The sequence below is a fragment of the Bubalus kerabau genome, chromosome 4, assembly GCF_029407905.1.
Source record: "Bubalus kerabau isolate K-KA32 ecotype Philippines breed swamp buffalo chromosome 4, PCC_UOA_SB_1v2, whole genome shotgun sequence".
NCBI lineage: Eukaryota > Metazoa > Chordata > Mammalia > Artiodactyla > Bovidae > Bubalus > Bubalus kerabau.
In genome coordinates this window covers 103,828,966-103,856,649 of record NC_073627.1, presented here as the reverse complement: position 1 = coordinate 103,856,649, position 27,684 = coordinate 103,828,966, and the positions used below count along the sequence as shown (strand labels likewise).

At 35.8% G+C, this 27,684-nt stretch overlaps 1 protein-coding gene across 1 annotated transcript in view; it reads left to right on the top strand.

Annotated features, from left to right (window-relative positions):
• UHRF2 (ubiquitin like with PHD and ring finger domains 2) overlaps window positions 1-27,684 on the top strand; it is a 73,029-nt gene that overhangs the window by 11,404 nt on the left and 33,941 nt on the right. Inside the window, exons 3-4 of the mRNA XM_055578125.1 lie at window positions 4,922-5,181; window positions 24,780-24,998. Coding sequence (XP_055434100.1) covers window positions 4,922-5,181; window positions 24,780-24,998 — 479 coding nt within the window. The remainder of the gene's footprint in view (window positions 1-4,921; window positions 5,182-24,779; window positions 24,999-27,684) is intronic.

Below are 27,684 nucleotides of genomic sequence, written 5' to 3'. Positions count from 1 at the left end.
AACACTTTGCTGTCAACTATTCCTCGTACTTGCTTTTTTTTTTTAAAAAACATCTCTTATATTTCATATTAATACATAGCATAGATGTTAAGGACTTGAGCTTTCAACTTTCATCAGACTTGGTTTCATATTTCAACTAGGCCATCTTCTGAGTTGGACAAATTTGGCAAGTAAGTACATTGTCTCCCTTTCCTCATTTAGAAATACACTTGGAATCTGGCATGTAAACTCTCAAAAGGCTAGTTATTTGTAAAGTAATATTTAGTCAAAGTTTAGTCAAAGCCACATTTAACCGTCCTTGTTAGTTAAAGAGTGCCAGTACAGATTTACTTGGTTTTTTGGATGAAGCTCAGTAATTGTTATAGGAATTTGAAATTTTGACTAGGGACTTTCATATAGAAGGAATAATTTCTGGATAATTCAGTCACTGAATATTAAGATATTTAGTATGTATTTGTACTAGGTGCTAGAAATGATGGGTAAACAGATGATATTGCCATGGAATTCATGGAATCATATTAGATATTAACTTCTTTTTGGGCTAGCCTGAAAATGCTTAGAGGCTGCTACTTTTGATTTGTTTGCTTTGAATTTTGTCTGTTTTCCTTAGAACAAATCTCTGAATAGTAAGTATATCAAAATTTCATTGTTGTGTCTGAATTCTTTAAAATTTGGGAAATTTTTTTTTTCTCTTTTCATGAATTCTTACCTATGTAATTTTTGGTTTATAAAGATTTTGCTTTATGGATGAGCAAACAGATTTAGGGGCTTTCCCTTTTGCCTAAAAATATTTTTGAACCTCACGATTAGCAGGCACAAAAAGTATATTAAATATTTTCAGGTAAGCATACATAAAACAGACTATAACATTTAAACCTTAAGATGCAATTTTAATTTGAAGTTATTACCTAATATCAGTCTTGTCTTGCCTTATTTAGTAACTTTGAGCAGTATTTGGTCAGTTGTAGCTATCTTTTCATGTGTAGTAAGAAACTAGATATCGCTATCATGTTTGGAGAACCTTTGGAAAATAGTGCAGAGGGCAGGGGTCCAATTCTTCCCCTTGTACAACACATCGAATTGCTGACTCTAGGAAGTAGTTTATTTTCCGAAACCAGGTGGACTACTGATGCCTAAATTGGTGTTCTGGTTTTTGTGGAAGCTTTGTATGACTCACATCAGGTCTCGCTGTTGAAATGACTCATTCTGGCTTAAATAATGACTGTTTAGCTTGCTGATAGTAAGCTTTTGGGGTTTACCTAAGTGTGTGGCACTGTTAAACTTTTTTATATGTCTGTGCTCTTTGTAGCAAATAAAGGAAAAGGAAAGTTATCAATAATTACTAAGTAAACATCATGGATTTCTTAGTATTTCCTGTCTTTTGTCTAAAGTACTATACTGCTTTTTAAAATCTTTTTTTGGTCATGAAATGTAATAGACAATACAAATATGAGTAGAACTTAACAACCTATTATAAAGTCATTGTCCATAAATACCACTCAAATTAAGCAATAGATAATAGTACCCCAGAAACTTCTCATGTACCCTCTCTTGATTAAACATCCCCCTCCCTAGTTACCACTACTACCCAAACTTCTATGGTAATCATTTCTTTGCTTTTTATTAACTTTATCCTATTATTACCGTTAAACAGCCTGATAATAACTTTTAACCTATGTCTACATCCCTATTTTTTCTCCATCTGAACTTTATGTAAATAAATAGAACCATATTGTGTTTTGATTTGTAACTCTGAAGAAACATGATATAAAGAGGAATCCTGTTCAGAGTTTGAGAAACTTTTATTAGCTCCCACTCCTAGCTGTATTGGAGAAGGAAATGGCAACCCACTCCGGGATTCTTGCCTTGAAAACCCCATGGACAGAGGAGCCTGGCAGGCTATAGACCATGGGGTCACAAAGAGTCAAACATGACCGAAGCAACTTCACTTCACTTCACTTCTAGCTGTATATCTCCTGAGGGCAAGTGTTTTTCACTTCTGAGACTAATTAAGAAATAAGAATGACTTTGCATTGTAATTTTTAAAGGAGACAATGTATATAGCATTAAATGGATAATGTATTTCCTAAGCATGGTATAATAAGACTAAACTATGAGCTTTAATAAGTCTTAACATTGAACATATATTGATAATTAGTGGAAGGAGAGTTTTTTCATTTGTTGCTACTGTATGCTTGCTAAGTTAGCACATTATACAAATTGTCACCTAATCTCAATACACTGCAAAGTATGTTACTTTGTAAAAGAAGCTGAGGCTGGAACAGGTTAAGGAATTTGTTCAAGGTTACATTTAGTAGGTGATAAGCAAGGACTTAAACCTAGGTTTATGTGCAGAGCTTGTGTGTTTTCCACAGAACATACAAAACTGTAGCTAGCTATGGTAAATCCTCAAGTATTTGCTCTTGGCGCTATTTTATTCTTTAATGATTTTTCCTTTCCTCTCATGTGTGGAGCTTTTGTTTGGGGTGTTCTTTTTAATCAAATACTTCGACATGAAAGACTCTTTTCTAAATGTGGCTATCTGTGTATCTCAAAGATAATACAAGTTTGGTTCCAAATGACTGCAAAAAAGAGAATACCTCACTAAAGCAGGTAACACAGGTTTTTGGTTTTCCAGTACATATGAAAATTACATTTACACTATTCTGTAGTCTGTTAAGTATATAGTAGCATAATTTCTTTAAAAAATGTGCATACCTTAATGTAAAAATGCTTTATCGCTAAAAAAAATAGCCATCATCTGAGCCTTCAGTGAGTCATGATCTTTTTGCAGGTAGAGGGTCTTGTGTCCATGTTAATGGCTGCTGACTGATCAGGGTGGTCATGGCTGTGGCAGTTTCTTAAATAAGACAACAATGAAGTTTGGCCACATTAATTGACTCTTCCTCTCACAAACAAGTTTTCTGTAGCATGCAAGGCTTTGAATAGCATTTTACCCACTTCTTTCAAAATTGGAGTTAACCCCCTCAAACCCTGCCACTGCTTTATCAACTAAGTTTATATAGTATTCTAAATCCTTTGTCATTTCAACAGTCTTCACCACATCTTTACCAGGAATAGATTCCATCTCAAGATACCACTTTCGTTGCTCATTAATAAGGAGCAACTCCTTATCTATTTGCTTCACTGTGGGATTACAGCAGTTCACCTACATCCTCAGTATCCATTTGTAGAATTAATTCTAGTTCTCTTGCTATTTCCATCACATCTGCAGTTACTTCCTCTACTGAAGTCCTGAACTCCTCCAAGTTCATCCATAAGAGTTGGAATAAACTTTTCCTAAATCCTGTTAATGTTAATATATTGGCCTCTTCCCATAAATTGCAAATGTCCTTAATGGCATCTAGAATGGTCAGTCCTTCCCAGAAGGTTTTCAGTTAACTTTGCTGATGCTGAGATCCATAGGAGGAATCACTATAGTAGCTATATCCTTACATAATGTATAGCAATGTGCAGTAGCAAGAACATAAGCTTTAAGGTTAAGGTGTCTTCAGATCCTAGTTTTGCATTTTATTGACTTCCATTTGGAGCAAGTTAACTTGTCAGAACTTTTGTTTCCTTATCCTGTAAAATATGATTTATTAATTATTAAGATTATTAAACCTAACTGAACTAGCCTTGCATAATATCTAGTATATAGGTATTAACTTTTACTGTATACTCACCCCCACCCCACCCTATATGATACTTTAAAGTGGTCTTAGACTCTCAGAAAGAGCTAGCTTGATTAGGTGATGATCTTGTATTAGTCTGGAGAAGGCAATGGCACCCCACTCCAGTACTCTTGCCTGGAAAATCCCATGGGTGGAGGAGCCTGGTAGGCTGCAGTCCATGGGGTCGCTGGGAATTGGACATGACTGAGCGACTTCACTTTCACTTTTCACTTTCCTGCATTGGAGAGGGAAATGGCAACCCACTCCAGTGTTCTTGCCTGGAGAATCCCAGGGATGGCGGAGCCTGGTGGGCTGCCGTCTATGGGGTTACACCGAGTCGGACACGACTGAAGCGACTTAGCAGCAGCAGCAGCAGCTTGTATTAGTCATGTCATTTTTTTCTTTTTAAAGACTTAAAAGTTGAAGGGACTTCTCTTGATTATTGCACCTGAAAAGGCCTTAACCTTTAGACCAATTCCTTCAGCTTTTTGACGACATAATTTTTTTAAAAACCAGCTTCTTTAGGTAAATCTAAATTTCTCTGATGTACCTGTTTTTCTGACACCTTGTTTTATACATTTTGTTAGATTGTATGATTTAGTTCTGAAACATCCGCTCGAGTTGACTACATATATTTTGCATCTTTATAGCTCTGTTCTCTTTATATTTGTCCTTTGAGGTAGTAAATAATGCATTTGCTAGTGAATTACTTTTGGTGAAACATAACCCCATTTTGTATAGGTAGGTTCATTAAATACTTTCCTTTGTACATGTGCACAAGTCCCTCTTTATTTTTTGCTTAATACACTGTTTTCTGGTTGGTCTGACTGTAAGTTATCCAAAGGATTCTGAAGAAATTAATAGAGCAAATTAGTTTCACAATCACAATACTCTGAAGTTCTGGCTTTTTGTTAGTGACATTCTTAATGAATAACATGCCAGGATGACTCTTTGGTACACAAGAATTATATTTTAAAAGCCTAATATAGATAAGGATAAGGAATAATAAAAGAAAATACCTATTTCACTGAAGAATATTGGGAGGAAAGTTAATTTTCATATTAGTAAATAACAGATTTGACAGTATAATCCAAAAGAATAGTTTTGTTCTAATCTTTGAAATTACTTTAAACTTTTGTATCTGCAAATATTAACCGTGATAACTCTCAAAATAACTTGAGTTATATTAAGGTTTTTGAAGCAATAGATGAAGTTACGCTTCATTAACTAATTTTAAACTTTTTTAGGTAAATGAATTGGTGGATGCCAGAGATGTCGCCCTTGGTGCTTGGTTTGAAGCACGTATACATAGTGTTACTAGAGCTTCTGATGGACACTCACGTGGCAAAACTCCACTGAAGAATGGCAGTTCTTGTAAAAGGACTAATGGAAATGTAAATCATAATTCCAAAGAGAACACAAAAAAATTGGACAATGTACCCTCTACATCTAATTCAGATTCTGTTGCTGCTGATGAAGACGTTATTTATCATATCGAGTATGATGAGTAAGTGCTCATGATATTGAGGACTTCATTCATATTTTTGTTTGCAGAAGCAAAATCTCCCATCTCAAGATTGTTTTCAAATAAGTCTTTCTGAAGAGATCATCTAGGAGTCATGTTTGGTCTAGTACCATTTGTTTTTGTTTCTGTTTAGTGGTTATAATATAATAAGAGCTCCTTAACATTCAGCGTTTGGCTCATAAGTAGTTTGTGTTTGGTATCCTAATACCTGGCTTAATTTAATATGTAAGGTTTCTCTGTCTGGTCCTCTGGTATGTTAGGGCTTTTGCTATGCATTTTAAGAATATTTTAGAAAATATATAATAACTTGGGATGTTATTTAGAATGGAGTTGAAATATTTTCTGAAAGCTATTGCTGAGTTAATTCACGTAAAATTTATACATATAAAGGATACACTTCACTGTCTTTAATATAGTCACAGGATTGAGCATTATCGCAAACTAATCTTAGAACACTTTTATTTTCCCTCCAAAAAACTGTATAAGCAGCAATCACTTCCCAATCTCCCTCTCCCAACCAAAGGTTTTTAAATGTTCACGTGAAAACAGTACGAAGAACTTGCTTTGAGGGCCTAGACTCTAACACTGAATTATCATCTTCCTTACCTATTTTTAAAATCCTACTATAAAATTTACTGTGGTGAAAGATGTAGTATTTATTCAGCACTACATAAACTTATAAGTCTTCACTCAAGTGACATCTTCATATATGTAGAAAATATGCAACCAAATCTTTTATCAAGTGTGAGTTCAAGATTCTAAAACAGTTGTAATTTTTCTTACAAAAATGGTATAAAAGACTTTGGTGTTGACACATGTTTCCAGGATACCTGGAAAGGGCTTGAAAGTAGATCCCTTTTATCTTTTCTGATATTCCTTATGGCTCTGACTAAGTTGCCAACATGTCTTATTTCAAATGGGCCATCATACTGTTTGGTTTTTTTTTTTTTTTTTACCATAGTAGATGATAATAGAACCTACAGTTTAAATGAGTATTAAAATGTGGGATTGGCAAGGACTTGAAATATTGGTAAATCAAGGCTGGGATAGGAAGGGAATGGAGTTGGTAGGTTAACAGTAACCAGTCTCTGGGTTTATGAGTACCATGGCAAAGAGGCAAGATACCGCATTAGTGGGGGACTTCAGCTATCTGTGTGTCTGTTATCAACAAGTAGAGTTCTTGATTTGTTTTGAGTGTTTATTTCTTAGAGAAAAGAACTCAGAAACCAGCTACTTGGGACCTGATTCTGGCCCATAAAGGAGTTGTTATTTGGCCAAAAATTAATAATTGTATAAATGGCACAGTGTGGAAATAGGGTGAGTTTTAAACACTAAGTGAACTAAGGCTTACTAAATTTTTACAGGTTTAGGGGCTCTTAGTTGGTTTTGGAATAAGACTTTCCAAGCGATAGGCCTGAGTTTGGTATAATGTTAAAGCATAAATCACAGTGTCTTTGCATTTATTTGACTATTTATTTATTTGGTTGCACCAGGTTGGCATGTGGGGTCTAGTTCCCTGACCAGAGATGGAACCTGGGCCCACTGTCTTGGTAGCATAAGCCACTGGACAGTCCCTGGCTATTTTTTAATGTAGGAGAAATTTATCTTGACTAGAGGGAATGTTAGTAAAAGGAAGTGTAAACCCAGAATGCATGAGAAGACTAAAATTATCTGTTCAAAATAATTTCACAGGATGGAATTATTTCAGTACTGACAAGGAAAACAGTATCTGAACTTTCTTTGAGAAATAAAGTATTAGAAGCTTAGTGGTAAATATCACTTACATCTTCAAAGAGAACAAAGGACTATATGAAATAAAGTATGAAAATAGATGAGTTTCTGGATAAGAGTCCCAAATAACAAAAGGCTGGTGTAAGCACCTAGAAAGACCCATGATCCCATATGGATGTGATGACAAATCTTGTTAAAATTTCATTCTTCATGGTTATCAGAAAAGTTAAAAACTATAGTCAAGTTTATGTTAATTTCAATAACTTATTAAACAAGTTCTTTCTTGGATGGAGGATGCATTGACAAGAGATTGGCATATATGGCTTAGCAATAGTAATACAGATTCTTACTGAGTAGTAAGCTCCAACTTAGTCAGCAGAATATAGCTGTCAAATAGTTACTGTAGGGTGTTTGATTAGAAACAAGATACCTAGAATAAGACTGGTGTTCCTGTTGTACTGGGCTGATTATTCTCTACTTGGGTATCTTTAGAACTCAAAATGTAAAAGAATAGCTGAAAGAACTAAGTATTTAGCTTGAAAAGACTGGGATCAGGATACCTTGCATATTTTAAAAGCTCTGGGAGGAAGTTCTGTACAACACACAAAGTAGGTTTCAGGATACCCTGGGCTTCCCAGGTGGTGCAGTGGTAAAGAATCTGCCTGCCAATGCAAGAGATGCAAGAGACATGGGTTCAGTCCCTGGGTCGAGAAGATTCCCTGGAGGAAGAAATGGCAATCCACTCCAGTATCCTTGCCTGGAAAACTCATGGATAGAAGAGCCTGGTGGGCTGCAGTCCATGGGGTCACAGAGAGTTGGACACGACTGAGCGTGCACACAGTGCAGTTTAGGATAACAAACTTCCTACCAGCCAGATCTCTAAAGATAGAGAATGGTCTGCCCTGAGAAGCAGACAAAAATAAGCATTGACTAGCTTCAATCTTAGATGGGGGTTTACTAAATATGTACATTGCAAACGAATAATCCAGTCATTCTAACTTTAATTTTCACTTTCAAAACAGTATTTGTCAGACAATTTTTTTGTACTTACACTTAATAAATTCTAAGTACATATAGGCTGCTTTTATGATTCTGATCTAGTAGTATCATTTCTCAGTGAATTAATTCATTTTTCTCATAGAATAAGTTGAAAGTAATCTGCTTGATTATTTCCAAACTCGGAGTGCAGCAGTGCATTTTGAACAACTTGTCATTTAGCCTTAGCAGAGGGATATGGTACTTGGGACCAAGGAACCTGTCAGAGGAATTCTTTGGGAATAAGTTTAAAATGGTGGTGTTGAGAAGTTAGTTTTATGGTGACCTACTGGTCCTAATATATTAACCAGATCAGAGTTTAAAACAATTTTTAATCTATGAGAAGTGACAGACATTACAGAATTATGATATAAGGTCCACGGTTTGACCAGTCTAGCCCCAAAAGCCAGATCTAGTAGTTAACATTGTTATAGAATCTAAATGAAATCATTTGTTTCCTAATCTTACTTCATTTTTCCTCAAAATTATAGCTACAAATATTCTAAGTTCATAAAAAGCATGTTATAATAAGAGATTTATTTGAACTGTTTTAAGGTTTAAGAAAGTTTTACTGTTTGTAAGAGACCCTTTTCTATAGATTCTTCAATGAACATAGACTGAATTTAGAGCTTCTTACTACAAATAATGTAAAGCAAAATCATGGAGTTAACATCAGAATGCCTGATTCAAAAAACTTATTTGTGTGTGTGTGTGTGTGTGTGTGTGTGTGTGTGTGTTTTAATGATTGTTCTGACTCATCTAGCATCACTCTTGTCTGAGCAAGGGTTTTGTATTTTTAGAGTTAAACCAACCCATTAAGTACTTTGGGAGAAAGAGTTGGCAGTATAAATATTAAATCTAGACTTTAGAGATTTAGATCCAAAGGATTCTTAAATCTTTTGTAAAGTTTTTAAAATTCTTAAAAGCAGCTATGTTAAGACAAATCACACAGCATTCAATTTGCCCATTTAAGTGTAAAATTCAATTTTTTTTTTTTTTAGTATAAACAGGATTGTACAACGTCACCACAATCTAATATAGAACATTTTCATCTTCCAAAAACCTCATACCCATTAGCAGTCACTCTCCATTCACCTACTCCTGCCCCCGCCTCCACCGGCCCTTTTCTCAACCCCTCTCAGCCATAGGCAATCAGGACTCTTCTGACTCTGGATGTGTGTATTTTGGACATTGCATATAAATGGACCCCTCTAATATGTGGTCTTTTGTGACTGGCTTTTTTTACTTAGTAAAAGTAAAAAGGTTCATCCATGTTGGAGCTTGTGTATCAGTACTTTATTCCTTTTTATTGCCAAACCACAGTTTACTTATCCATTTATCAGTTTATGGGCTCTGGTGTTTTCTACTTTTTGCTGCTATGAACCTCCATGTACTATTTTTTGTGGGGGCATTTAAAATTTTTGGTATGTATGTGGCAGAGGGATTGCTGGGCTGTATGGCAGTTATGTTTTACCTTGGGAAGAAGTGCCACATTTATTTCCAGGTGGCTGCACCATTTTATATTCCCATGAGTTATGTATGGAAGTTCCATTTTCTCCATATCCTCACCAAAAGCTCAACCACTTCTCGATTAGAGCCATCCTGTAGTGTTGGAGTATAACTGTATTATGCTATATGTATATATTTATATATATTTGCATGTTGTGTATATATATATATGTCATTTTATAGTATTGTAGGTATAATTGACCTACAACACTGTATCAGCTACAGGTGTTGAATAGTGATTCAGTATTTTTATATAAAGTGTGTTTGTTGGAGAAGGACTGTGCCTGATCGAAACTTTTTTTCCCCTAGTATATTTTGGCAGAAAATAAAAGGAAAGTAATACAGGAAATTAAAAATGCATGAAGTCGTTATAGTCAAAGAAAGAAACAGAACATGAAAACTTCCTTTATTTCCTAGTAATATTGTGCTGTATATTTCCATAGCTTTTTAAAAGTTGTGTTTATTCCCATTAGTTACACTCTGTAGTTATTTAAGGTTTAAAATTTTTAAGGGTCCTAAAGGTTTAAATTCACAAAGCTATAACTGCAGTCTTGTGAGAGTAGAGATCCCAAAGCTATTGTGATGAAGAGCTGTGACCTTGACTGATGTGGAAGTAGATGAAAAGGGGCAGTCAGTTCCTTAGCATTTCTAGTAGTTTAATATGTCTATAGTGTAGCTTACAGGTACTTAAATTAAGTCTTTTTTAAATTTAGGTTTACTTAATTACACTAACTCTTATGTATCAGACTCTGAGCTAACTTCTTACTTGAATGTTCATATAATCTTTAACATAACTATAATGTTACGTTAACTCCCATATGAAGAGACCAAGACTTATGTAACTTGCCAGAGGTCACATATGTTAAATGGTCTGACTCCAAAGCTTCAGCGTTAACCAATATGCATTATTGCCACTGTTCCTAAACATGGTATATGTAATTGGTAGTAGCCTACGTGACTTCAAAGTTCAAACATTCTGTATGACCTAAAGACTGGCTTTTGACTCTGCCAGGGTTTTAAAGCAGATAGCACTCACAACTTTGAGTTCAATCCTGGGTAAATAAGCAACTGAGGGCACACTACTGAGTTTGATCTATACTCATCACTTGGCTGCTCTATCAACAGATAAAGGCTTAAGTCCTTACCCTGCTTTTGTATTAAGAAACATCTGTTCCTTGTGGATTTGGTTTAGATTCATTTTAATTAGGCTAGTGGTTCTCAACCCTACTTCCATGTTAGTTGTCTAAGAAGCTTTAAAAATATCAATCCCTAGGACCTACTCCCAGAACTTCCTGTATGATTGATCTTTGGGACTTCCAAGCATCGGTGTGTAAAAAGTTCCTCTGGGATTCTAATATGTAGCCATAGTGAGAACTATGGCCTTAGAACAGTGGTTCTCAAAGTGTAGACCTGGCTGGGAATGTCAGCATTATACTTGATAGAAATCCAATTCCTTGTACTTACTCCAGATATAATAAGTTGATCTCTGTAGGTGGCCCTACAGTCTGGGTTTTAATATGTGTCCTCTGGGTGGTTCATATGTATACTCAAATTTAAGAACCATTAACTCATTGCCTTTTGTCCAGCCTTATCAGTTGCTATCACACACCTGCCTCTAAAGACCAATATGAGGGAAAGGGTTTGATATGACAATTTAAATATAGTAAATATATTAAAGACTGGAGATGATATACAATACCTGAGGAACCTGAGTGTTCATCTTTTAGTACCTATATAGGTGGCATATGGCTTGTTGATTTTTCCATTTTTGTTTTTATGTAGATAAAATTGTTAAGTCTTTTTAAGAATTGTATTTCATTCAAGCTAAATGATCTACATCATTTAAATGAGGGCCCATATTCCACTATGCAGTCTTTGTGCCGGCTTGGCTAACATAGGGAAGCAATGTCCATAACATGTTTGTGGAGAATTTATCTTTTATGATATATTGGTAATTTTTTTTTGTTTATTCTTTATATATTTATATATGCGTATATTTTTTTAATGAAGGATAATTGCTTTACAGAATTTTGTTGTCTTCTGTCAAACCTCAACATGAATCAGCCATAGGTATACATATATCCCCTTCCTTTTGAACCTCCCTCCCATCTCCCTCTCCATCCCACCCCTCTAGGTTGATACAGAGGCCCTGTTTGAGTTTCCTGAGCCATACAGCAAACTTCCCTTGGCTCTCTATTTTACATATGGTAATGTAAGTTTTCATGTTACTCTGTCCATACACCTCACCCTCTCCTCCCCTCTCCCCATGTTTGTAAGTCTATTCTCTATGTCTGTTTCTCCACTGGTAATTTTTTTTAGCCAGTCAATGTTTTGAGTTTTGTGACAATTTTAGTATGTTAACATCATTCACATACTGTTTCTTTTGACTTGAAAATTTCTCTGAATTCCCCAAACTTGCACTTCCTCTTAAGAACTCAACCCAGATCATATAAAAGGAACATGGTAGTAGTATTTGCAGAATTAGCTCCAGGATGACTGTTTAAAAGTATACTTTTATTTCTTCTCTCTGTTCCATCAGCCATTAAGTATTGGTAAATTCTGGAGTGGGGGATAACACTCTATATAGTAGTTGAATATTTGCTCTGAGATCTAGTCGTGGCTTTCCTTTTGAATTACACTCTAAAATGCATCTGTGGTTTTAAGACAAGCTTCCTGAATTTGGCTTCACATTGAATTAGATCTCAGAATCTTCCCACATACATGCTTTCCTGCTTGTACATCCTTATAACATGTACTTTTATAGGTCATTTTAAAAGGTGAATTTGGGAATACTAGTCATGTTAGTGGCTTTTTAAAATTGCTTTGTTAAATTTAGTGGTTTAATTTAGAGATCTTGTTTATAAATTGGAGCTAATTTCTATAAAGAGAAATGTAAGTTAGAAACCTCTAGTAGTTTGAACAAGGAAGTATATATCTAAAGAGGGAAAATGTTTATGAAAGTTGCTTTATTTCTATATCTTAATAATTGTCAATGGCTAGGCAAAGTTGAAATCTTGAAACATGAATAAGTGTTAAGAGTTTTCATAATGATGTGAAAATTACCATATAAGCTTTCATGTTCCATAGTGTTCACATTTAGAATAGAAATGTCAGTTTACCTTGGAAACAAACTTCTTATATTGAATTTTTAGTAAATTATTCTGAAGTACTCTTTTAAAAGTATAGTTCAGTAATTCTCTTTTTAATGCAATGATATGTGCCAGGCACTCCAGAAGTACTTTACCTGGATTATTTCATGTAATCCTCATTAAACAATCGATGGAGTAGATACTTTTGTAAGTCTAAAGAAGGAATAACTGAGATTTAGAGAAGTTAGCTAACATACCCAGTATTGAATAGTTGATAGGAGGTAGATTGAGGTTTGGAAAAGCACATACTTAGAACCATACTACCAGACTACCTCTCACTTTGAGAGAAGCCTGCTTATAAAATATTTTAATATATAAATAAATATATATAATATTATAAAGCAGTTCCTGCTAAGTCACTTCAGTCATGTCCAACTCTGTGCGATCCCATAGACGGCAGCCCAGCAGGCTCCCCCGTCCCTGGTATTCTCCAGGCAAGACTGCTGGAGTGGGTTGCCATTTCCTTCTCCAATGCATGAAAGTGAAAAGTGAAAGTGAAGTCATTCAGTCGTGTCCGACCCTCAGCGACTCCATGGACTGCAGCCTTCCAGCCTCCTCCATCCATAGGATTTTCCAGGCAAGAGTACTGGAGTAGGGTGCCATTGCCTGTACATATTTTTAAATTTTCTGTCAGTCTCTCCAGTTACACTTTTATAGAACAGAAACCTTAAATCAATAAACAAATACCTGTGTGCTTTCTTTTTTTCTGTAAGGAAAAATAGATTATTAAACTGCTGTTTTTAACACAGTGTCAAGGCTCAACCCATGGGAATGAGATCAAATGGAACTGTTAGAGCATCACTTAGGACTTGGAGGGTAACTTATGCTAGGCTACAATTAAAAGCCCATCTGGTGAATGTCTTAGAATAATGTTGTCATTGCCACCAGCAGTCTTTTTAAGATTTTTTTTTTTTTTTTGAGTTATTCTGAGCCTGTGGTGCATGCTTTTGAGTAGCCTTAATTATGGTTACTACAAATAGAAGTCAGTGAGCCAATATTGAATAAAATCAAGTGGTATTTTTAAGTAAAAGTTGTTCTCTAAAGTAACAAAACTGATTTTCTTGAATGTATTGATATGATCTGTTTCTAAAGGACTGTCAAAAATGTTTGAATGATTTCTGTATCCTCACGGGAGGAAAGGAGTATGATTTTTAAAAATCAGGTCAGCGTGTCATGTTGATCTTGAGTAGGGAGCTATAAATGAGAAGTTAAGTTTCAGAACCCTGGTGCAGTGACAAGTCTGCTTCATTGTTTCTTGGTTGTTAGTGACATGTTTGCCAAAAACTTAGAATATTTCCTCTATGACTTGCAGTGTTCTGAATGGATAAAAATCAAAAGGAGGGCAGACGTTAGATCTTTAACCTTATTGTTCTTCTCTTGTGTTAAAAGATAACTTAGTGCTTAAAAAAGTAACTACAGTAAATCAGTTGATTTCACTTTTTCAAATTTATACATCATTCCTTTATAGTAGTATTTCTCAAAGATGGTCAGCAAAACTGCGGATTCACCCAGGTAAGGTGTCTATAGTGCAGTTTCCTGGGGGCTGTCAAAGCCCCACTCCCTGCATTGGGTTGGCCTGGAGTAGGGCCCAGGAATCTGCTTTTCAAACAGGCAGCCAGGGCCTTATTAAGTATATAGATCATTGGTTCTGTTATAGGCTGCATAGTTTTCAGGCATTAGAATCAGAAATTTGGTTTGAATTCTAGGTCTTTGGTTAAGTTTTTTGCTTTGCTTTTTCTAAACTTTCAGCTTTAATTTCCTGATTTGTAAATATCTACTTGACTGTGTTCTCTTTTTCCCTAACAACCTCGAAAAGTATCCAGTAATAATAGTCAAATTTTCTGCTTTTAATTTATTAATAAGACCAAGTTATTTTGGTAAGTACTCTAAAATAATTTACCTTTGGCATAGGTATTTTTAAACCTAATTACATTGTTTTAACAATTAAAAGTTATACACCATTGTTAACATGTTGTACAAATTTTTATTTCCATGTATGTGTTTAAGTCCTACTGTAAGCAGTTTTAAGTAAGTTATTTTTATCTGTGAGTAAGCTTTACATTTAAGGTGTGAAAGTTAGCAGTGCTACTTATCAGATTAGAAAATGCTCTCTTTTTGCATGTAGTATGACATTAAAGATTGGCTAAACTAGAACATGTCTCCAGATGAATGTTGTCCTTATTTAAGCATTTTAACCCCAGGAAGCCATGTTTTGAAAGAAGGTTGCAGTGATAGTACTTTGCTTAATACAGTTTGAATCTTATAAAATGATTAGTTAGCTTACAAGTCACCTAAGGAAATGTACTTTTACTTTCTTATAACAAACCTGTTGTAAAAATTGTGCTTAATCAATTTCCTTGTAGTTTAATTCCCCAGGTTTTACTCTATGATTTGCTAATTGAGAACACAGTTGGATTTTGTTAAAATGTCACATAGTTGAGGATCATCAAAAGAAAGCATATACTGAAGGATAGCTCTAAAAGATACCTGAAGAGTACGTAGAGCAATGAAAATGTTACCGGGAAGAAAAAACTTAGGGGTATTTAAGGTTTATCTGAGAATATAGACTGTATAACACCAAAGTGTTTCTCTACTCTCGAAGATGCAAAGTAGCTAACTGGAATAGTCTGTCTTACGTCTCTATTAGGGTAATAACTTGACTTCAGGTTCTGAGAACAGGAAGGCATGAAGTGTAATTACAAAAAAAAGGACCCTAGTCTCATCTTTCCATATCTGTATGTAAGCTCATGGCACAGTCTAGATAAAGTCAGCTTTGATATGTTCCTACCTCTCTGCTTCAGATTTTGAGGGATGTCTTGAGCCCTGTTTTAGAATTTTTTTTTTTAAGCTTCCAGCACTTTCCTAAATATTTCATGCAGTCTCCTGCAGTCTTCCTCAATGCCAGTGCTGGAAGAAGTCAGTGCTTGGACCAGTTTGTAGTGCTTATCTTCAGCCCTTTGACACCATGGGAGGCAAGGAATGCTGTGTTAGAGATTGCTTTTTAAGAACACCAAAAACATAATCTTTAAAGTACCTTTTTCTTATCTTTGTATAGAGTTCTTCATTGCCACTTAACTATCCTAAAACACAGTGGTCATAGTTGATTTATTACATTTTTTTCAAGAGCTTTAGTTATATAAAAGATTTTTTTATTTAATGAGTTGCATGTTTCCAAACATTTGTCAGCCTGTTACATCCCAAACACACCAAAGGTTGAACATGGTACCTGCTTCTTAATGAAAACTTGGTATTTTACAGTGTAAGTTGTGATAGAAGTATGCACATCTAGCTTTCAGAATACCTTAAGTTCTGAGAATATAAGGTAGAGAAGATAATTCTGTATTCCTGAAGGAGGAGAATGCTAGGATACCAGGATAAAATAAGGAGATAGGAAATGCTAGGTTACCAGGATAAGGAGATAAGTTGTTACCTGAGGATAGACTAGTATGGGTGGAGTGTAGAAGATACATGGTGAGTAATAAGAAACCAAACTAAAGGTGAATAAAGATTTCCAGTTAAATGTGGCGGATTAAGATGCATGTTTGTCTCCACTCCTTCTTAAACCCTCCTAGAAGATAGTAAAAGAATAAAGGCATAAGCCCCTGAGGACAAAAAAAAATGTGGTAGAAGTAAGACACAGAAGAGAAAACAACAAACTTTTGAAAGGTAAGAAGCTAATGGGTAAATGATGCCAAACTTAGCAGGCCATAGAGCTGAGTGTAAGCCAACAACAAGCAAGTACATTAGTGTTGAAAAACCTTAGGAGGATTCGGATCTTGGATTTACCAGGTACTTTGGAGGTAGGCATATCCATGGGGTGACAGAGTGTTGGACACAGCGATTGAGCACACACACACACATATGGAAAAAACTGAGAACAAAAAGATTTATTTATATGAAAGAGCATTTTAATCACTTTTATCACATTCAAGGCTTAAGTCAAGAAAGAGGAATACATGGTATTTGGGAAATAGGATTCAACACAGGAAGTAATGATAGGAGATCCCAGCGTGATATCAATGAAGATCAAGCTGTCCAGATAAGAATAGGACAGAGGTATCTAGAAAATGTTTTGCAACCCAGAAGATTAGTAGAATACCTGAAATGTCTGAACACAGTGGGAGTTTTAACAGCTATGGCAGAATGGGGGTAATTAATGGTGAAAGTGAAAGTGTTAGTCACTCAGTTGTGTCTGACTCTTTGTGACCCCATGGACTGTAGCCTACCAGGCTTCTCTGTCCATGGAATTCTCCAGGCAAGAATACTGGAGTGGGTTGCCATTTCCTTCTCCAGGGGATCTTACCGACCTCGAGATTGAACCTGGGTCTTCTGCATTGCAGGCAGAGTCTTTACCATATGTAAATAGAAAACTAAGCAAGTAGCAACCAAAAAGAAAACTTAAGTACACAATAGAAAACAAAGCTGTGGAAGAGTGGATGTATAATTAAAGCATACTTCATTAGTTAGCTGTGAACAGTTACTAATATTTAGTCAAGATATAAAGGAAAAAATACTGATATGTACAGACAACTCAGTTTGTTTAATGTGCTTAAGAGCAAGCAAGTTCATCAATCATTGCAAGAGTCTAGAGCCAGGTGATCAATTTAAGTCATGCCTCTGCTTACTTCTTTCCGAATAACTTCTCTGCTTTGTCTGTAAAATGGGGATAGAATAATATCTATCTCTGTCCTAAGAGGTAAATAATGTTAACACTTAGAGCAGTGCCTTGTGTTAGTAAAGTATAAGGAAGAGGAGGATGGAGGCAGGCAAATGAGCTGTACATGAGGGGTGGGTAGAATAAGTTAGAAGTGAAAAATAATGTAAGCACGTTGTTGTAAATGTGGAGGTGAACAAAAATAGCTAAAAGTTAAACAGTTGCATCTGGGGAATAGAAATCAGAAGTGTGGTGGGCTGGAACCAGAGGCTGATTGTCCTCATTGTAAGCCTTGAGTGTTAACTTTGAGTTTCGTACACCTATGGGAAAACTTAAAAAAAGTGGGAAAATCCTTTCATTTGAACTTGAAGCACAAAGCATTTTATTTTTTATTGTAGAAATCTTTAAACTTATGCAGAGGTTGAGAGAAAGTATAATGAACTCATCACCTATCTTCACTCATTTTGACCTCCTGGCCAATCTTGTTCAATCCCTGCCAGCATCCCCAGGTACCACCACTGGATTATTTTGGAGCAAGTCCCAAATTTTAAGTGTTTTCAACCAGAAATAGTCCTAGCAGCTATGGTGGGCACACTGCTCAGATCTTCAAGACAGAACTTGTTGACCTACAGGGAATGATTGCAGTTAACTGACAACTTTTAATCACAGCACTTTTGAGATCTGTTACAGTGTTTGAGCCAAGGCCACACTCTTTCCTGGTTCATCTTGTTGTTGACATCTTAAGAGCCTTCAACTGAGAAAATAGCTAAATGGATTCTTTTTAAAGTGTGCAGAAGAGAGCTAACATCAAGCCAGAGATTCACTACTTTTTGAAAGGTCGGTGTGTGGTTGACCTTTGGCTGGTGTTGGGGAGCTAACTTTCAGGAGGATTCTCATTCCTTGATAAAAATGGTTGACTGCATAAGCTCTACAAAAGAAATATGGATTATGCTGAATACCTGCTTCTGAGAGTCTGGAATTTTGGTATGTGCTAGGCATTGAATGCTGATGTGATCAATTCCTAATAAAACTCTTGAGCATTCTTTACTGCACATCCCTGGTAGACAACATTATAACACATATGTTGTCAGAATTTGTTGCTGAAGGAATTAAGCACATTTTGTGTGACTACTGGGAATGGACTGCTTGATCTTGTACCTGATTTCCTCTGGACTTGACCTTATGTGTTTTTTTCCTTTGCTGAATTTGCTTTGTATCCTTTCATTATAGTAAATCATAGCCATGGGAAGAACTGTGTGCTCTCAGTGAGAATGAGACCTGTGAGTTCCCCCAACAAATCACTGAACCTGACGTGGGGACCCCAGCACATTAAAAAAAAAAAATCACACCTGAAATTTACAATGATTCCTTAAAATCAAATAACCAGTCAATATTCAGACTTATTTGTTTTTAAAATATATTCTTGGAATGTACAGATAAGGATAAAATTAAGATTCATCCATTGCATGTTGTTGCTAGGTTAAGTCTCAACCTACAGATCCCCCCTACTTTTTTTTTTCCTTATTATTTGTTTATGCAAGTGACAGTTTATTTAGTTTTCCCACAGTTGGGACTTCACTGATTACATTTCTGTTAATGTTAGTTTCCTGAAAGCTTATACAGTCATCCCTTGGTATCCATAGGGCATTGGTTCCAGGACCCCGGTGCATACCAAAATCCATGGATGCTCAAGTTTCTTTAAAAAAATGACTTTTGGGGGTATAACCTATACACATCCTCGTGTTTAAATCATGTCTAGATTACTTGTAATACCTAGTACAATGTAGATATTCTGTAAATAGTTGTAAATACTATATAGTAAAAGTGCTCAGTTGTGTCTGACTCTTTGTGACTCCATGGACTATATCCCACCAGGCTCCTGTGTCCATGGAATTCTCCAGGCCAGAATACTGGAGTGGGTAGCCGTTCCCTTCTCCAGGGGATCTTCCCAACCCATGGATCGAACTCACATGTCCTGCATTGCAGGCAGATTCTTTACTGTCTGAGCCACCAGGGAAGCCCAAATACAATGTAAATGCTGTATTGAGACTTCCATGATGGTCCAGTGGTTAAGACTCTGAGCTCCCAATGGAGGGAGTAGGTTTGATCCCTGGTTGGGGAACTAAGATCCCACATGCTATGTGTCCAATAAATAAAATAAAACATTTGAAAAAAAAATGCTGTATAAATAGTTGTTGGAACCTGGCAAATTGAACTTCTGCTTTTTGGAACTTTCTGGAATTTTTTTCTGGTTATTTTCCAACAGTGATTGGTTGACTCTGTGGATGCAGAACCATCCATATATATGTACCTAGAGGTTTGATTGGTTTTAAATTTCATCATTTGATAAGGCGAGTTTAGAGATGCTATTTATTTACCTATTGCATGACATTGAGAAACATATAATACCTGCTTCCCCTTTCTTTTTTTGTGGTAAGATTTGGGTGTTGTCAGTCTGATAAATCCATTGTGAAATTTGCTTCCAGCTTTTAGTGGTTTTAGTAGCCATTAACCTTTACCTTCCCAGGTGGTGCAGTGGAAGAGAATCTGCCTGCCAATGCAGGAGATGCAGGTTTGATCACTGGGCCAGGAAAGACCCCCTGGGAGTAGGAAATGGCAACCTACTCCAGTATTCTTGCCTGGAAAATTCCATGGACAGAGGAACCTGGGGGGCTGTAGTTCATGGGGTCACAAAGAGTTGGACACAACTGAGTGACTGAGCACCCACACAACCTTTACCTAGAGTTGCTATGTAATGAAATGTGATAACAATGGTAATATTTCTCTTTCCTTCATTTGTTAGCTATATAGCTCTTTCATAAAGAACTTTCCTTAACAGTTGATTCATATACGAAAGGTAGAATAAACTGTCGATTGTTGAACTTTTTCAGTGTTCAGAGTGAGTAAATTCCCTAGCATCCTCCAAAGGATCCTCCAAGGTCAGTGAGATTTTTACTATCATGTGAACTAATGGATTTTAATACTTGCTTTAATCTAACTCAGCTCTTTGTGGTGCCCAAGTTGTCTCATCTCTAGCCTGTGGAAGCTCTTTCAAGTTGAACGTGACTTAATGAGGATTTCTTTACACTCAGGTACAACAGGATGTCCCAAGCTCTCCTGTTTCCTGCCGAGGACTGGATTCAGCCATTTCTTTAAGGAGCTTTGGTTCTTTAGAGTGTATAGTCGGCTGTTGATTGATACTTACTTTGATCGTGTTTCTAGGTCTTCACATTGGAAACAGCTAAGAAATGTTTGTATTGATAATTCCAATTAATTTTAGAGTTGAAGGGCTATCATTTAATCTTTTATTTTTTCTCTTACCCGAGAATCATAGTTCTGAAAATGTCAGCATTACCTTGCTGTATTCTACTCATATGATGGTTTCAGACTAACAGGGCTACTATTGCAAACAATATTAGTGAAAAGTTCGTGTATTTTTTACTTTCTCCTTAGTAGATAAGTATCACTCCACTAGGAATATAGAGTTAATTTAGTGTATTTTCAAGTCACTTAAGAGTTTGTATTTAAGCCACTTTTTTCATTTTGCTTTTGCTTTTAGCGATTTATCACATTTTGTAAATGTATGATCATGTGAAACATTATATGGTTCTAAAGGAAAAACGTCAATAAGTACATTAAGAAAAACAGTATCCATCTTGGTTCCTTCTAACCTATTTCCTATCTCTTTTTGTGGTAAATAAATGAGTTTTGGTTTATCCTTTTATGTCAAAATATAAGTATTTGTGTGTGATTACATGTGTACTCACACATATATACACACTTATATATGTACATAATATAAGTCAATCGTGTCCGACTCTTTTGCAACCCCGTGGACTGTAGCCCACCAGCCTCCTCTGTCCATGAAATTTTCCAGGCAAAAATACTGAAATGGGTATCCATTTCCTCCTCCAGGGGATCTTCCCAACCCTGGGATCAAACTCATGTCTCCCGCATTGGCAGGTGGATTCTTTACCACAGAGCCACCTGGGAAACTATTCTTCAGGCACAAATACTGGAATGGGTTGTCATGCCCTCCTCCATGGGATTTTCCTAATCCAGGGATTCAACCCAAGTCTCCTGTATCTCCTGCATTGGCAGGCAGGTTCTGTACCACTAGCATGGCATGAGAAGCCCATGTACAAATATATTTATTTCAACACATACTTAATAGTTAGAAGATAAATATTGTTTGCATCTTGGGTTTTTTGAGTTAATATATCTCTCCATATATATGTATCACTCCAGAAAATGTCATATTCCTTTCCATTATATAATTGTATCATGTAGTAGGTAGTTTCCTATTGTGGACATTTGGTTATTTCTAGTCCTGCTGTTACAGATAGTGCAGCCTTGTGTATGTGTCTTTTCATGGGGTGTTTTGCTTCTTAATGTTTGGGACAGATTCCTAGAGTAGATAGAATTCCTGGACCAAAAGGTAAATACATAGGCAGTTTTGCTGGGTATTGCCAAATTCCCCTCTTCAAGGAGACCATACCAGTTTGTATTCCCATCAGCAGTGTTTGAGAATGCCTGTTTTTCTACAACCTATGAACACATTGTTATCAGGCTTCACAAAATGTTTTAAGTAGATCTGTGTTTTAGAGTCTTTGGCAAAAGTATGGTGGTGTCTAAGGAGTCTAAAACAGGGAGATGAATTGGCCTTGATAGCCTCAGAGAAATGCAAGCCTTTACTGAGGATATAGAGTTACATTAAAGAAGCGTTGACAGTATGCATAAGGAGGACTTAGTAATGATGGAGAAATTGGGGGTAACTTCAATTTCTGGGAGTATGAAAAATTACTGTAAAGAATACTGAGCATCAGCAGATTAGAGGATGGGGGAATTTCTTGAATTTGAGGTGCTCCTGAAATACATGTTAGAGATGCAGTTGGATACATGAACCTGAAGAGAAATTTGGGTTAGAATAGAGCATTTGAGTCATCCCTGTGTGATATGTGTAAATGAAGATGCTGAGGAAAAGAATAAAAGTGATAATGGAGCCTCAGCGTGTTCTTGACTTTGGTAAAAATAGTTCTGTGGGTCCTTTCTATGTCTTCTTACTTAGCAGCTGATTTAACACCTCTGGGTGGCATTAGAAAAAGTATACTTCATTTTCATGACTTTTACACACTATACATAAAGATTGTGTATTCATATGCTCTACAATGTAATTCTGTTCTGAAGTCATACAAACTTAGTTTCAGGGCAAACATAGCTTAAATTCCTTTGATGTAGGGAATGGTTTATTTTGACTCATCTCCAGTAAACATGATTTTATATATGATTTTAAAACTTTTGTTTAAAATATTTCCATTCTTGGTATCTAACTTTGGCAATCATAGGCAAATGGAGAGTTCTTGCCAGTGAAATACCCTTTTTTCCCTATATTAATCATACAGGAGTATATGATAATGTCAGGATATAAAAATCATGTTACAGCTGAGAAGAGGATCTCATATAAAAGAATAGTTTTCTATCATTTATGGCCTTAAGAATATTGAGTCAGGAAACACATTCACTACTTCAGAATTAGAAAAGTCCTAAAATAGCTAGTTAAAAGTCTTCACCATTTTAGTTTTCAAAACAACCATATGGGCTAGTTAGTTAACCATTAGGTATTTACACATGAGAGATAGTCATGTGTAAACTAAACACAGGTAAAACTAAAACAGGAAGTTTGGTAACTTTCCCAAGGATACACAGTACTAGGAAGCTAAAATGGAATTTAAACCCAGGCAGGTTGAAAATACAACATATTTTGAGTGAAGAGACAGGATGATAAAGGATTCAAAACCTTATATAAGTTGAAGGAAATTCATTTATAATGTTTTATACTTAAAGGGTGGCAGGGTGACCAACTTAGACTATCAAGGATTAGGTCTTTAGTGGAGACAGTGTGTAGATTTCTTCTTGGCACTTAAGCTGTGGAACTCATTGTGTTTATCTTTGGTCCAGTATCAAGTATATTCTCTTGCCTATGTCAGAGCTATGTGAAAACAAAGTGACTTATTTTAGAGTTAGAGCTGCCCTCTTCTCACTCACTGTCCAAGCAGAGGTTGCGCGGAGGCTTATGGTAAAGGGGCATTGTAGCACTGAGGGTGAATGGACCAATCCTTTTTAAGGCCCCTTGCGAGTCTGAGATTTTTTGTCTTTTTCCTTCTCTGCTTAACTAAAATTTGAAGAAGTTTGATTAAATTGAGTGATTAGCTAAAATCCCACCAGGATTAATATCCATTTATTATAAATAAGTTAGACATACTGTGAGAGTCCTAGGCCTGCATAGTACTTGTTTGATTTGGAAGAACCGAGACAAGCTGCTAGAGCTGCTTCCAGCTTCAGGCTCACTTACATTTTGAGTACGCCACTCAATTGGTTAAGGGTTAATGGTCTCTTCCCTTAGTTACTACCTTGTTAATGCCGTCACAAAATGCTGTGATATTTAACTATTGTGTTTCTATATAGCACAGTAGCTTATCAAACTTGAGTATGCTTGAGAATTGCTGAGAGGATTTGTGAAAATAGACCACTGGGCCTCACTCCCAGAGTTTGAGTCAGATCAGAAGTGGAGTTAGGAGTTTGCATTTATAGCATGTTCCCAAATGGAACCACTGCTTTGAGAACCAATGCTATAGTAGTAGTTTGATCTACCCCAGGAGATTGAGTTTTCCAAGAGCAGGAACCAGAAATTACTTGTTTCCTTATCCCTCTACTAGCAAGCAATACATAAAGACAACAGATCTTATTAATGTTATAGAAACCACTATGGACTGTTACATTGCTATTTTTGCCTGTGGATACCAGATGTTAGGCCCCAAATAGAGGAACCTTCTTTTAAGTTCAAATCAGATTTAGGTTTGTTAAACCTTTAGAAATTCAAGTAAGATCAAGATTCTACTGGAATTCTTTCGCATGGGCTTCCCAGGTGGCGCTAGTGGTAAAGAACCTGGCTGCCAGTGCAGGAGACTAGAGACGTGGGTTCGATCCCTGGGTAAGGCAGATCCCTGGAGGAGGGCATGTCTCTCCAGGATTCTTGCGTGGAGAATCCCATGGACAGAGGAACCTGATGGGATACAGTCTAAGGGTCGCACAGAGTCAGATATGACTGAAGCAACCTAGCACTCACGCATATTCTTATTGTGCATAAAGCAAATGGCAGAGCTGGATAAACTAGTTCCAAGTTCAGGAAGAGATCAGCATCTAGTCTTACTAAAGTAATTTTTAAATGTGGGTTAAGAAAATGTAGAAAAGAAGAACTTGGTTTTTTTACCTACCCCTACTCATCATTCCCCATCACCTCCCTCCCCAAGCTAATTAAGAATGACTTATTAAGATTTTAACAAGACTTGTTTATTCTGGCATTTAAAATCAGAAATAAATATAATTTACTTAATGCCATTAAGAGTAAAATTATTAGGCTTTTATACATATTGCGTATAATTTTAGTCTTCCATGCTGATAATCATAATCATAAGCAGTGTTCTGTGATTCTTTTTCCTCAGATATCCGGAAAGTGGTACTGTAGAAATAAATGTCAAGGATCTTCGACCACGAGCTAGAACCACTTTGAGATGGAATGAACTAAATGTTGGTGATGTGGTAATGGTTAATTACAATGTAGAAAGTCCTAGTAATAGAGGATTTTGGTTTGATGCAGAAATCACTACATTGAAGACAATCTCAAGGACCAAAAAAGAACTTCGTGTAACTGTTTTCTTGGGGTAAGATTCTCTTCACTGATGCCATTTAATTACTGAATTAAGAAATGTAATTTTTAAGTGTTAAGCACAATAAATAAGTTCTTTAATTTAAAAAAAGATGGAATCCATGAAAGATGGAAATTTCCATACTAGAGGAAAACTTTTTAATAAATTTCTTGAATTTTTTATTAAGAATGACCCTTAAATCTCCATTGCTACTTTAAGGCTGGAAGTATTATTTGAAAGCACCTTGGAAGTAATTGAACATGTTATTAGAGAAATTTTTGTCTACTGTCCAGGATTCTACTAGGCTAAACCAATAATATACAGATGTGTTTCAATACCTATGTTTGCTCTGAAGATCTGTTGATAGAATAGAAATGACTGTCTACCTAGCCAGCTGTCTGCTGGACTTGAAAGACTAGCAAAAATTTTCCTTTATAGTAATTTTATTTAACTTAGGAACTTAAAACCACCTTTGAAAAGAATTCAAAACGTAAAATGTCACCCAAGATTTCATATCACTCAGATACTTCCATTGTTCATTCTTTAAGAAATACTTTTATATGTTTCCTTCAAGTGATACAAGTACTATGCATTGTTTCAAAGCTACCTTTTTACACTTGGAAAAATGTTGTCAACACTGTTTTGTGTTCAGTTCTGAATAAAATGTTTTTGAGAAATAGTCACTAATTTACTTTTTAAAAAAAGTCTGCCAAAGTATTTCCAATTCTTTATCATGATGCTTAAGTAAAAACGTTGTGTATGTACTTTTGTGCATTTTTCTTTAGAATGAATTTTTAAAAGTACATTTGTTGTGTTGAGCATTGCGGATACTAGAACGACCCTGACAGTTTTCTTTTACTTAAGAGAAGCAGCCAAACTAACATACTTGTTAAGTTCTGGTTAACTGATTATGCATTGTACATATATATAAGGGATACATAAATATCTAGTTTAATATTGAGGTGACAAATCTAAGATTAAGCATCTGCTTATGATGAGTAATATAATACAGAAGTTGGTAAACTGTGGCCCGTTGGCTGCCTGTTTTATGAAGAGAAATTTTTATTGGAACACAGCAGTGCCCATTTATGTTTTAGCTAAAACTGGCTTTTTTATCTGTGTATTCAGCAGCATTGTTGAGTGGCTGCAAAAATGAACCTTACCGAATTTTAAACTACTTACTCTCTGACCCTTCATGGAAAAAGTCTGCTGACTCCTAAGATAAAGAAAAAGATTGTGAGCTTTTATTTTAGAAAACCATTTCAGAACTTTGTGCAAACACAAGTGTGATTCTGTTGTCAGGCTAAGGATGTAATAATGCAATTAACAGATTTCTAAGTAGCTTGAAATTCTGACATGGATACAAATTATGAAGGAAAGGAGAAAGCATCTACATAAATTAGTTATATAGAGATTCTTATAATGTACATAGGTGTAGGAAGTGAAAAAAAAGCATGTATACACAGCAATACTCGTAACATTGAGCTAAAAAACCTTGCTATTTCAAACGTTTTCCTGAGTAATTCTGAGGTACAGTTAAAGAGTGGAGCACTCTGGCTTTAGGGACTAGAGAAAAGATTGAGTGGAAATTAAAGATAGGCAAATATTGACTCATGAGAAAATGGTGGTATTTGAGGGCTGTCCCAAAATAAAACACACTGTCCTATAAAGGCTTACGTTTGCTGTCATTTAGGTTTTTACTAGACTTGTTAAGTATACAGGAGCCAAGAAAGGAGTCACTTTGGCTTGTGGATGGGAATTTTTTTTCATTGTTAGAAATCTTTTCCCTTCACTGGAAGGAGTTTGGTGCTGTTACAGACAGCGCTTCCATGACATTATACTTCTGTCCTGGTGCTTATGTGTGTTAGTTTCTGTTGGGTGAGTCTTGTCTAGAAGAAGAATCACTTGATTGTAGAACTTGTGCATCTCTAAATTTAGTAGATAGAACCAAATATTTAAGTGGTTATACCAGATTCCACTTCGACCACAGTAAGTTCAAATTGCTCTGCATTCTTAACCACACTTAATTTTGTCAGACTTGAGTTTTTGATACTCAGGTGAGTTTCTAATAATACACTATTGTGGTGTTAATTTACATTTCCCTGACTATTAATGAGATTAAGAACCGTATGTTTCTTGGCTATTTGGATATCTCTTGTAAGAATCCTGTTTCAAGCATTAAGGATCCTGTTTCAAGCATTGGCGTATGTTGTAGTTAATTAGGTAGTCTCTCATTGAATTTTTAGGAGTTCTACTTATGGTGACTTGACCATTTCAGTTATATGTGGAGAAAATACCTACTTCAATTCTGTGGCTTATCTTTTTTCCCTATGTTTGAATAGTAGTCTTAATTTTAGGTGGTCGAATTTATCAAAAATTTCCCCTAATGCTTATACTTTCTGTGTCTTGATTTAAGAAACCTTCTGAGGGTTGGTCAGGGTGGGAGATGGATGAGAGTGGTTAAAAGGTACAAACTTCCAGTTATATGATATATAAGTTCTAGGGATATAATGTACAGCATGGTGACTATAGTTGATAATGTACTGTATATTTGAAAGCTGCTTAGAGAGTAGATCTTAAAAATTTTCATCACAAGGAAAAAATTGGTAACTGTGGGGTGTTGGATGTTAACTAATCTTTTTGTGGTAAACACTTTTCTGTATATCAAGTCATTATGTTGTACACCTTCAGTTTAGTTCAA